The sequence below is a fragment of the Toxotes jaculatrix genome, chromosome 4 (assembly GCF_017976425.1).
Source record: "Toxotes jaculatrix isolate fToxJac2 chromosome 4, fToxJac2.pri, whole genome shotgun sequence".
NCBI lineage: Eukaryota > Metazoa > Chordata > Actinopteri > Toxotidae > Toxotes > Toxotes jaculatrix.
This window is the reverse complement of record NC_054397.1, coordinates 16,012,447-16,025,338: the sequence shown is the minus strand read 5'-3', so window position 1 is coordinate 16,025,338 and position 12,892 is coordinate 16,012,447. Positions and strand designations below refer to the sequence as shown.

The window sequence follows — 12,892 nt, the reverse complement described above, 5'->3', positions numbered from 1 at the left end:
ATTCTACAAGCCAATGTAAACGAGCAAAGAGACTACAGCAAGCATAAACAAAAACGCAGTCTGTGTCGCTTAAACATGTACAGCCCACAGTTCGCGATCGAAAGTGAAAGTATGTTTAAGGGTTGAATCCTGTGCCCAGTGTAGTGCGGCACTATCTCCGACGATCTCACCGAAGAGAAGCGTCTGTTGAAGAGGAGCGTGTACGGTGAGTTTGACGGTACGGCGGTGTTGTTGTTGTTGTTGGTGGTGGTGTGGCACATTAACAGTGTGTCTTGTAAAGATCGGTAGGAAGCGTTTTGCCACGTACGTTGTTAACGCCAGGTTTTATGGTCTGTTTGTTTTTTACTGAGACATGAAGCGACTGTGGGGAAACAGGCTACAGGCTGTAAGCTGTCTGACTGTTCTTTTTTTCCGTCTTCCATAGCTCCACTTTTTTTTGGTGTGTTGCTTTCACATGCCCTCTCAAACTCTTGCTACAAAACGTGTTCCGACCCACACAGACAAGCACCGAGCTATCTGAACACAAGCAGCACCATTTTAACAAATGCACACATGACACATCACAACCTGAGCTATTGTTTAAATATTCTGTACGTACAAATCTTTGACTTCAGCTTCACAGATCTGGACATTTTCGCTTTTGAAAATGCAAACATTTTTGAAGTGTCTAGAAACAGCAACAAAAAATCATTCTTTCTTTTGCATGCATTTATTTACAGACTGTTAAATGTGTGTGCGTGGGATCGCCTGATACGCACAGATCAGGTTATTTAATTCGTGCATTGGATTTTGAGACTATTCACAGTCTCCACAGGCCCACACAGCTGCGTTTAAGTGCTGTCTGACTACATGGCATAAAGAAGCTGCTGCTAAATGGGGAAGCAGCCACGCTGCGGGTATCAAAGTCTGCTGTCCCGTCGAAATTTATTTCCCTCCTGTAGTGCTGCGCTATGGTTAGGTTCAGTCGCCATTATTTTTCATGTGGAGATCACGTAATACATATTTGTAATAGACATTAAAGTCAAATTTGTCTCGATATGTCTGTGGCGTAGGCATGAGCCTGAATTATTTAAAAACTTCTCAATGAGGAAGTAAAGAAGCTTAGTCACAAAGCAGCTGCCTGTATCCAGATTTCCAGAGAGTAGCCTACGGATGATTCACATTCAAATTCAAATTCAGATTCAACATACAAATTAATTCAAAAGACATCACGAGGCAGATTGGGTTATAGGAGCAAACTCACCACCCACTCTGCCCCGCATTGTTAATGTCAGTTGGAACAAAGGGAGTCTTTTTTATCGACAACTGAAGGACTTGGAAGCGATGCAGGGGGCATGAAGGCTCCATAATGATGGAGTGAAATTTGCACAGTAGTATAATGTTTAAGTGACTTTAGAACTCTCAAGCTTACTCAGTGGGTGAGATTGCTAGCAGGATGTCAGCTGGGCCATGATACTGACTATCATTGGCTCTCAGATAAGCATGTCTGATAGTTTTGCAGAAATGTAACAAGGTAGTGCAGAACTGACAAGCCCAAGTTCCATTTTAGTGGTGACAGTATTATTTAGTTCGACAAGTTTCTTCTTCCGTTTTGTGTACGACTCAGACTTTCGGCTGTTCCCCACTGGGGGGCGCCACAGCGAATCATCCAAAACTGACGATTCGCACGTTTCAAAGTTGGCACGTTGTTTTACGCTGGATGCCCTTCTTGACGCAACCCTGGCGATGTAGGTATGACCCCTGTTTTTTCTGTAGTGTCAGCTGCACCAACGAGATGAAAAACTGCCAGAAACAAGTCTATGCTACGAATCAAAAAAATATAACAGTTGGTTTTAAACTCTCAAATGTAAGTATTTCTTAGGCTGTAGTGTCAATTGTCAACTCTTCCCTGCAGCACAGCTCCTTGATCTTGTAGCTGTTAAAAAGCTGTAGTGGATGAGGGCTGCTTCTGCTGTGTGTGAACGTTCACACTGAAAATATTCAAAGAGTACAGACAGGGACGGCTGCCAGGACCATGTTATTCCTGGTCTTAAATGGAGAAAATAACTATGATAGCAGTCAACCCATGAGACCACTGAGTTAAAAACAATATTGCTGGAGTTAAAACCACAACCATCGTGTACTGTGGCCACGTCCTGCACAACATTGTATATCTATAAGTCAAAGGTTGCTTTGACCTGTAGCCTCAGTAGGCGACTGAGCAGGATGGATATGTTCACTGAGAAGAACAAATTCATGGATTAAATCCTGACGTGATATTGCGTGTGCAGGGAACGCAGATGTGCGACTGCCATGTCCAAAAAATTCCAGACAAGCATCCGCCACCACACAGCTGCAGTGGCTCAATTAGTGTATTGGGAAAGGACGTTTGTACAAAAGATTCTTGTTTGGCGTGAGAAAGATTGTCCGGATTGTGACTTGCATGCAAACATATTAGCATATGTATCCAGTTTAAGAATTCAGGACTTTCCAGTCTCACCCAAAAACACATATTGAATAGGAAAGGGGTAGGCGGGGGCTCTCCCTGCCCTTTTGTGTTGACATATTGGTGACCATTTCATGGTCATTTTCAGACCATTTTCTGTTTCAATCATGTGAGTGCCCTCAGTGATAGCCGGACATAACAGAATGCAGTTGTGGTTGGAATTCTATGCTGGACTAAGGCACAAGGATGGAGATCACCCATGCGAGTGGTGTCAAAATGAAATGGACAAAACTAAGCAAACTCTTTACAAAAAGGCAATGCAGTGTGGCAGCAAGTACCATAAATAGTGTAGCTGATAAAAGTAGTAGTTCGTGTCATATGATAAAAATGGACTTTCACTTTCAGTATGACTCTTGACTCTATGCTTAAAGAGATGAATGGATAGGATAAAAAGCTGTTTACAGTCTAAACACAAGCTCTTTGAAAGTCATTGCACGCTAGGTCAAACAGGTTTCTGAAGTTGTCCTGCAATAAAAGAAAGTTGCAGATGAGACTGTTAGAGACTGTTTTTCATTTTATGTGACAAACATAAGAAATCATTTTTTTTGCACTGAAATTATTGTGTAGCTTCATGGTTTATAGCAGCCAACAGCGGTCAGAGAAGTAGTAATCAGATGTCTTTATGTAGGATCTTGTCTGCTTTCATTTTGATTTTTCTGTTGTGTGTTTATGTGCATGTGTCTTTTAAAAAGCTTCCTCAGCCATGAGCGTTACAAATGAGATGAAGCCATAAAAAACCTGCAACTGTTTTATCAGTGAGTTGGAAAATAAACATAAAATAACATAAACACACAAAAAAAAAAATCTCTGGAGACCCTACTTCCTTATGATGTTCTGTTCAGTTAAGATTAGCAGAGAAGGATGCTTCTGGAAGAAAAATGAATTTTGCAGCTTTTAAACTGACACGACCAACCTATCCAGCTTATCCATGCAAGGCACCTGTGTACATGACTTTCACCCACTGGATCAAATAAACAACAAAAGTGAAAGCAGATACTTAGAGACAGAGGTCAGATTATGAGAATCAGACCAGTTGCACAAAAAGTGGAAGGAAACAGAAGAGCCCACAAGGATTTCAATGTCATCTCAAACTAAGCGACAAATGAGCTACTTTACTTTGTTTTTTACTTTTAATTTTACTTTAGAACAGACCAGTTATTTTTGATGATGTATGATGCGCAGCCAATTGTTCTTTGTTGAATCATTAAATAGTATCGTTGGCCCCAGTCCACCGTGAAAGCACCAAGACCACTTTCATTATTACTTTCATCAAACAAACACTCATCAGAGTCTTTCTCATGGTTCAGTGCTGGTGAACTCTTTTTTTTTTGGTTAAGTAACCAGTTGATCTTGATGGTTTGAAAAATGACGAATAAGTTAAACCTTAGCCTCAAACAATGATAGTATAAAACACTACATTTACTACAACACTCTTCCCTTGTAAAGCTTTACTGTCTAAGTCTCTATTTTTGTTCAGGCACATAGTGCTGGGTTTCCCCCCCAGCAGTCTGCAACTCATTTGTCCTGTGATCCATTTACTTAAAGACAATTTATAATAATACCAAGTGTATGACATAGTTCCTCTGTTATTCCCCTGTCAATATTTTACTTCTTTTTACTTTCTTTGATAGTGGAAGTGGTCTTTCAGGCGAAGTGGCCAAAAAGCACACTGGCGGAAATCCTACAGTGCAAAGTACCATTCTGCACCAGTGTTCCTTGTTTGATATTTAAGTAAATATAACTAAATAGGTGTGTTGATTGCCTGTCCAGACCAGTCATCAACAATGCACAACTCACAGTGCACCTGGGTTTTGTTTTCATCACCATGATTGCTGGAGCCAAACAAACCACACCACAAAGGCACACGTAGCCAGACCACACAATCCCTTTCTTATCTATTTTGCTTTTTTCTTTTTCTTTTATTGTACTTTCACTAGATATTTGTTAATGCTTTAAAAAATCCGACTGTATTAGGACAACATGGCAAAAATCTATTTTGTGTAAGAATTACACAAAATAGATTTTTGTGTTATTCTTATCAGCATTATTCACCAGCATCAGTTCAAAGCCTCTCCTGCCCTCATACAAGAATCTGAGGGCAGTAATGGGTTCCATCTGCAATGGTTCCATCAGTGGTTGTGCACTGTAAAATCACCAGTAGCCACAACAGATCCACTGATAGCTTGAAAGAGTTTGTTCTTCTCAGTTGTTGCCCCACTGCGTTACTGGGGCAACAACTGAGTGTCATCTTTCAAATGAGTCAGGCACAAGTACCACCTGGAGCCCTGGGGCACAACATTTTTAACTGCAATTAAGGTAGACATTTGTTCCAGTCACATTCTGTGATCGAGCAGAATGAGTCGTGTACAAAAATTGTTTTTACAAAAAATGCCACCCTCAAAACACAAGATAACTAATAGATAATTAATATTCAATCTTAACTTTTATTTTGCTGAATGCACCAAAGACGTATTTACATCACAGTGGTTAATCTGTGGATTTACATGAGGAGAAATAGAATTAAAAACATGCCCAGAACAAGGTGAAAGCTGGATTTTCATTCTGTTCAGAAATGTCAGTTCATCTGGAAAACTTGCCAGTGCAACATTAATGTTGGTTTCTTTATAGGAAAAGTTTCAATAGAAAAATACTGTCAATGTACAAACAGAGGGAAGGTAATATAAAATACTAAAAATAACTTGGCTGCCCTTTGCGCCCTGCACTTTGATTCAGAACAACAACATAAATCCCTTTGAGCTAAAACATGTATGTGTTCATTACATTTCAGCTGATCCCCACATAAAATTGTTTATTTCAGGTAAAAGAACATGGCCTCGCTTGGTCCCCTCTTTATTGTCACAGCCATCTGTATCAGTACAGGAAATGCAGGTAGGTTCTACCATAATTTGAGAATTTCAAGTGTGAAATGCTGCTTGCCACTGATGGAATCTGTCATACCATTAACAAAATGTCTTCTACAGGTTTTGTAGTTGTGCAATGCAGCTCTGAAAACGTGGGACAGTATGGCCAGCAGTCATTGCTGGAGTGTGTTGTCAGACCCACAAAAGATGCAACTGACACACAAATTCGAGTGGTCACTTGGAAGAAGGAGGGAGATGAGGAAGCCTTACTGGTTTTTCACAATGGGCAAACTACACTGCAGCCAGGTTATAAGTTTGCGGAGCCATCCTGGGACAACAAGAACATGAACGTGTCTCTGCTCGTCACCAACACTGCAGTGAAAAACGCTGGAATTTATACGTGCATGGTGGTGACAAACAGTGGTGATGAAAAGAGCGACATCAGACTGAAAGTCACAGGTGAGAGCCTCTACCCATGGCTAACCGTTTAAAACATTCATACCACTATTTGCCACAGAGAGATGATCATTTTCAGACAAGAAGATACCATCAGAACTAATCCCTACATACTCAAAGCAACTGTGAGTAAAGTTGTTTCTGTTTCTGTGAATATGTGTAGTTAAACACAGAAAATTGATTTGCTGGACTCAACTGTGAATGAGGATTGTTGAGAGATTAGGTGCTTTCCAGGCCAAGTATGTTGGTATTTCCCTTAAGCAATCTACACTTACTTTCAGTTTCAATGTGACAATGGCACATCCAGATTGTAAAGCAGTTTGTTATGCATCATATTGTACTTCATCGTGCTTGACAAATGTCATGGTCAACAAATAATGTTATGATAAATAATGTTATGATAATGTTATGCTTTCCATCTTCTTTCTGCAGCCAAATACAGTGTACCAGTTATACACTCCAGGCCTGAGAAAATTACTCGAACGGCCGATGGTACCCTGATTTGTGATGCTGATGGTGGCTACCCACAAGGTGAAATTCGCTGGTTTGTTGAAGACAAGACAGACTGGACAAGAAGCTCTAAAATGGAGGTGACAGTGACAGAAAATGGTCTGTTGAAGCTCACCAGCAAGCTGCCTTTGCTGCACGGATCCATTTTCTCCAAGTATACCTGCGTAGTGTACAATGCCAGTGGAGGCAAAGAAGATGAGGCCATATATAAAGTACAAGACCGACCAGAAGGTAAATGTTGTTAAGCACCACACTTGATACCTTTTTAAGGCCCTTTGGCTCAATCCTGCTGCACACAATAAAATGTCGTAGCTCAAGCATCAATTGAAACTTGAAGCAACATGGATGTTACATAATCAGACCATTGTTTATGATGGCTCAACTAAGAGGAACCTGAACCACAAGGTTCTTTGTCAGTACTCTGGGTGTCCACACAGGGCAGTTTTCCAACAGAAACCAAGAACTGAAAAGTAAAACCATAAGGATCTTATAGGTCACCAAAAAAAACAAGAACATCTCGGCAAGTTAGACAGACAGACTAAAATTTAACCACACGTACTCCATATAAAGACATTCCAGACAGGATGGAGGTTTTGTGGACTGGCAAAAATAAAAGGTCATTTAGTATCAGCTGATCAATATCTCTAGTCCTGTCACCTGTCATGTTGTTGCACCACCAGTGTGATGCAAGTGCTGTTTGCCTGCCATACTTTCTGTGTAGTCTACAAACTTTATATGTTCACTCAGAGCTAATGTCCAAACTGTGCAGACCTCTGGGACAAAAGAGAAAGTGAATGTAGATTGTTAAAGTATTACACTGGGAAATTCCCATCGATACACACATGTCATTTTCACAAGCACTTACATCTTTACTCTCTTTTGTTTTGACATGAGGTATTAAATCTCTATTCTTCAATTTATTCAGGGCAAGAAGGAGGCAGGGTTCTGGGGGCTCCAGCCTCCAAAATAGTTGCTCCTGTGGTGGTCATCGGGTCGCTGATCATAGGATTGCTGTTGCTGCTGATTTATAGAAGGCGAAATCAGCGTGAGTACCTACACGAGCCCTCATCTTGCTTCGGTTTCAAAAATGACCAGTTATTATTTTTCATAACAAATGTGAAAAAGTGCACTTAAAATTTACAATTATTGTTGGTTTAATGTGTTTCTAGCCTTTTCTTGGCCCTAAGAAAAGGTTTAAAGCCCAGACAAACTCTAGACGCCCTATGTTAGCACTTCTGCGCTCTTGATTTCTTACAAAAGAAAGAAAGGGTGAACATAATGAACCCTTGACAGGAAGCACTGAACTCTTGATCCAGTGTACCTGAAGGACAGACACAACCACATTGTTTAGCTGAAAATTTCCTGATTTAAAAAAATGGCTCAAGTGTTTAAGGGCGTTCTTAATGGGCAGGTAGTGAGCATTGTCAAATGTTGCGTGAGATTTCATCACTGACATTCTGTAAACAATAAAGTGCTGAAAGGAAATAACCTGACATTAGGTGACGGTTGAAACCAAAATAGCTGGAGGTGGAAAAACCTGAACAACACCCGACACCATGTCATTCAGAATGAACAATCTTTTTTTTTCTGTGAAGTTGGATTCAGAGGCTTAGGAATCTTCATCAGTCTAAAACAGCACAGTAAATTCAGTTTACATTACTGAACAGTGTTCTCCAAAATGTCTGACAAAGATTGTTGAAGTGAGCACAAGTACATATGTACACTAAGTGTGCACTCACTGTCATTCTGTCATTTTCTTGACAGAGGCACGGAGGCACTCCACAGCACCCCTCATGCGTACGTCCGTCTTTAGTTACCTTTGTTGTGTCTACAAATATATAAAGCTTCTGTCTCTGGATTTTTCAGTTTATCGTCTATTTTAAGCTGCCTCAAACTAAATATCTGCTACAGACCTGCTTTAAATTTTGCTGGCAAAACGTAATCAAGAGTAAGGGTCCTTCAAGTCTATCGCTGGATTTTTTTTTTTTTTTTTAACTGTTTTACTAATGCATGTAGCTGGAAATACGAGTCCTATAAGTAGCCTACATATGGACTACATATTTTGATACAGCATGAAACCAAACTTACTCACCACACACGAATTTCTGATCTCTTGCCGAGCCTATTCCAGTGTGTACTCCTGCCACATTTTGCACTTTGTTCGTGAATTTGGTTGGAGCACATGCTCATCATTGACCAAGAGACTTCACCGTCCCTTCACTTACTGGGCATCAAAATGTGCTGGGATTCCTCTGACTTTGACAGTGCCCTGGGAACTAACAGTGATATGTACTACAGTGGACACTGTTTTAGTATTTTTCCATGACTTGTGCAAAAATGGGCTCAGCATTAATCACTGGTCTTTGAATCATTCCACATCCTAACTTGCTTATGGTGATGGTATCACACCCATCCATTGTAACCCCACAGTAAAATCTTTATTTTCTTCCAGGTGACCATCGAGAGGTTTCTCAAGAGGAAGCAGATTATGACAGAGGTATGTCTAAATTACAACATCTTGACTCACTGTGTCTAACTGATAAAACTTTAATACCATTATATTACAGCTGTACCTGCACACACTATAAGATTTAATTCAGCCTTTGACAAATCTTTTTGCAGACAATTCTCAGACAACAGATAAAGAGTTCCCAGGTGGCCAGGTCTGAGGTAAGTATAGATTATAGTACTCGAAGTGAGCAATTGAAATGATTAGTTTCACATCTATTTTGTTATGAGGGTATTGGCACTAAAATAGACAATATGAGATATCTGAAAGCTCTGTCTCTCTTTCTCTCTCTCTCTCTCTTTACAGGAGATACTGCATGTCACATGAAAATGCTTACTTACCAGAAACCCCTGAAATCAACACTTCCTTGTTTGCTAAACTACTCTCTGTCATTGTATCTATCCTACTGCAAACGATATAACCAAGGAATAGTTTGTATCACTGTGATTTATCAGAGGAAATGTGACATCTTCATTTACCTAATGTAAGCTTCCTAAGTAAACACAAGGTCGGAATACAATAAATCAGACTGATCAGACAATCAGAAGCCAGGGAGTCCAGTTCAGGCTGTGAGACCTTAAAACTCTCAGCTACATCAGGAGCAAAATGTAACATGGTAGAAGTAGCTTTAGGGTCTGAGTATGTGTTGTGTGTTGGAGGATAAAGGGTTTTTTAATTTGTCTTTGTTCAGCCTACACAGTAACGGTAGCATTTTAAAGGTTGACAGAGCCTCCCCTCTCACTTCCTTTTCTCATATTATGTCAGCGGTTATAAGGAAATATGGATTCATATTCTAGGGAGAGGGGCAGGGAGTTATGTGTGTTGTGTGTGTGTGTGTGTGTGTGTGAGAGAGAGAGAGAGAGAGAGAGAGAGAGAGAGAGAGAGAGAGCCCCAGCAATATGAAAATGCAGCTTTGTAATTGAACAGGCTGTTTTTTCTAATTGAACTTTTTGTGTTTTTACTCCACATGATGAATTTATGCAGGTTTTGTGAAGATATTTGAAAAATAAGAATGGTCAATAAGACTGCTGTTTCACTATATTTTTTCTTACTGACAGCAAATGTCACTGGAACCCGAAAATGAATAATGTGTTAGAACGTCTCAGTCATTTTTGACTGCCCTACCATGCCAGTGGCACTCAGATAAAGTCCCATGTCTTTCTACAGGTAATGTAAATTGTAAAAAGTGTGTAGAGTTATTAGGAGAAAAAAAAGCTGCAGTAATTCCCTAAACACTATTTGTGTTTCTTTAATGAAGAGACATGTCACCCAGTGCTACTAACTGATGTGTTTTTAATTATTGTCTTCCCAAATATAAGCACCTCCACTATAATATGAAATATTTGTGTTTGAGATTTGTAGACCATAAAATATTCAGTCTTTCACTAGCCATTACCCTTTTAGTGTCCTTGTATGTAAGTTTCTCATGGTTTTGGTCAGTCTACTGCAACTCTTTGTGGGGGCTGAACACACTTGGCAGTGAGCCTCAGAGTTCAGCCCCCACAAATTTCATATCCTTTTTCTGGTCCCTGGGAAAGTTTACCAGATAGAGTCCTTGTTTTAGTCCCGTGTGTCTTTCATGTTTATTTATGTAACATCTGGCCACTCTATGAGTCTTTCAGTTCCACACTTCTCACCATCACCATCTGAAAGCAGGTCTCAGAAAAATGGCTGTCCATATTAGAACAGTTAGGGAACATGATTTTTTTCATCTGAGGTGTGCTTGGTAATGGAGCAGGCCGCAACAAAATGTTCTGTGCTTAAGATGTCATGTCATCATCTACCGCCACTATGTGTATATGATTAATCTTGATATTGTAACACAGAGTCATTTGGATCATTCTTTTACTTTTTGGAGAGAAAAACAACATAAGTTTAAACATTGAAATATTTTAATTATTTTTTCTGGCAATTTATAAACCATAAGGTGCATACAGTTTTGCAGATGTTTTTATAAATCTGTGTAAATTTATAAATTCTGTGTGTCTGTGTGAGTTCTATGTTGTTGATCGAATTTATACATCACATTAAAAGCTGTCACTCGGGTGTTTTTCTGATTAGCACTGTGAACTGTGATTTGTGATCTTTAAATGTGATTAAAAGAGTTTTTTAAAACTGAAAAGAATGGTGTTTTAGTACTTCTGCAACCATGTAGATTACATCTCAGTAATGTCTGTTCTTGTTAATGGGTATTGATGCCTGTACATAGTACAGATGTGAATGAACAAAATAGTTTTTTCTGGTTTTCCCCTCAATTTCGGGAGAATGCAGATGTGAAAATTTTGATGTTGTATAAAGCATTGTTTGATAGAACTACATGTTACAACTGCATGTAGTAACTTGTTTTCAGACTGGGACATAATCCCTGTCTCAATCACTATCTGTCTCCATTTTTTCCTCTTCCTGATGACCTCATTTGATTACAGAGCAGCGTAGAACTGAGACTTATTTAGAAATCTTTGAATGAGATTACTGTATTTTTTAATAGCAGTACACTGGTAAACATTTCTTAAGACATCATTTTGATCCAGATTTAAGAAATATATCAGAATACAGATCTTGCAAACCTCGAATAGCACTCAATCCTGCCATCTATTGGACAAACAGCATCACAACATGTTAGGCCACAGCAGCACAGGTGAACTACATGAACACTAATTTGTAATTTTACACCAACTTGTTTCATTTCAGTGGCAACCTCTAGCACTGGTGTCTCTGCTCCGAAGAAAATAACGGACATATGAACATATCATCAAGAAGTCCCTCGGAATTATGAAAAGTCTGCCTCTGCAGCAACATCAAAATTGAGCAAACCCCATATGTTAACCAAGACTGTGTGAGAGCAAACAAAGCAAGTAAGTGAAGCTTGACTTGAGGTTGTTTTACCAAGAGAAAAATGCAACAAAATCTTTAGAAGTAATCAAAGACACCTTTTAATTAATATTCATGAGAATGATCCTCATCATTCATGAAACAGTCTAATCCCTCCTTTGCCAATTTTATGACTTTTGGGTCATTTTTGTCTTTTGTGCACATACATAAACTGAGACACTGCAAAATATAATCTCAAGGCTATGGCAGTTTTGAAGGCTGTAATACAAATGGATCATATTGTGTATAATTCACAAAAGTTTACAGAACATTTGCTTAACAACACAATGCACAGTGGCCTGTAGTTTGGTATCGGACTTAGTGGACATGGAGTTCAAGTGTGCAGATTAGCTGTTTAAAAACAACCAACTAGCTGTTAAAGCATTTCAGGCTTCATGTGCCACCACTACATTTGCAAACCAAACATTTGCAGTCCAGATTAATCATTCCCATAGGAGTTATTTGAAATTACCCAGAATCAACAAAGTATAAAGTTTAAAAATGTGTTATACGTAATTCTTGGAGGCTGAAAAAGTGTAGTTTTTATTGTTGGGGCCTGCCTCTAAAGCCAGTTGGCAGAATGAGTTTGACAATCCCCTGCTCTATAGTTGTCCAGTTAGAGGAAAGGGATGGATGCTTAGATTGCTTTTTTAAAAATGAACAGCTGTCTTGTGCATTGAGAGAAATGCAGTCCAGTTTCTGAGAAAGAGTGCAGGGGTGCGTACAGTAAGAGTTCCTCATTCTGATTCTAATAACAGTGCGATCTGCAGCAGGCTGTGGTTTTAAAGGGTTGATTCACAGTTGTCTGTTCCCACAGAATCAAACAGACCGTATTCGTGTTAGAGGAGTTGAGCCACCGTGCTTTGACATGGGTTTTTTTAAAGGAGGTTTGTTCTCAGTTGCTGTCGGTCCATCCAGGCCCACTTTCAGACATCATATGGATGTTTTGACTATTTCTGACTTGTGATGGAAATCTGTGAGCTGGTCAACTTGTGATGGATGAAGTTTCAAGAGACTATCCTAGAGTCAGACAATGAACTGTTGCATTTGGTGCTTACCTGTGAGACTCGTCAGCCTAATAGTAATGATGTCCCATGACAAAAAGGTGCTCCTCCCTGTGTGACACCACGCCTGCATTTCACAATTTTCCACTGAGCTTTATCTTGATGCAATACACCACACGGTTTGCGTAGTAGACAC

General features: G+C 39.5%; 1 protein-coding gene across 3 annotated transcripts; it reads left to right on the top strand.

Moving 5' to 3' along the window:
- The first annotated feature begins 55 nt into the window (after window positions 1-55).
- On the top strand, window positions 56-10,943 carry LOC121180940 (poliovirus receptor-like). 3 transcript variants are annotated; one of them, XM_041036646.1, is made up of 9 exons: window positions 56-205; window positions 5,304-5,374; window positions 5,467-5,805; window positions 6,235-6,543; window positions 7,238-7,357; window positions 8,077-8,109; window positions 8,765-8,809; window positions 8,935-8,982; window positions 9,128-10,943. In XM_041036646.1, exons 2-8 carry the CDS (start codon window positions 5,314-5,316, stop codon window positions 8,979-8,981), a joined length of 954 nt encoding a protein of 317 aa, XP_040892580.1. In that variant the 5' UTR covers window positions 56-205; window positions 5,304-5,313; the 3' UTR covers window position 8,982; window positions 9,128-10,943. The 3 variants fall into 3 exon arrangements, with proteins under 3 accessions (XP_040892580.1, XP_040892582.1, XP_040892581.1); XM_041036647.1 differs by having other exon boundaries at window positions 154-217; XM_041036648.1 differs by lacking the exon at window positions 8,077-8,109 and having other exon boundaries at window positions 57-205.
- Window positions 10,944-12,892: the final 1,949 nt, after the last annotated feature.

What these genes read in the sequence shown, in the direction of transcription:
- LOC121180940 (XM_041036646.1), top strand. Translation starts at nt 5,314, where the DNA reads ATGGCCTCGCTTGGTCCCCTCTTTATTGTCACAGCCATCTGTATCAGT. An exon ending in AGTACAAGACCGACCAGAAG is followed by an intron (nt 6,544 to 7,237) that starts GTAAATGTTGTT and finishes CAATTTATTCAG; the next exon opens with GGCAAGAAGGAGGCAGGGTT. An exon ending in GGAAGCAGATTATGACAGAG is followed by an intron (nt 8,810 to 8,934) that starts GTATGTCTAAAT and finishes ATCTTTTTGCAG; the next exon opens with ACAATTCTCAGACAACAGAT.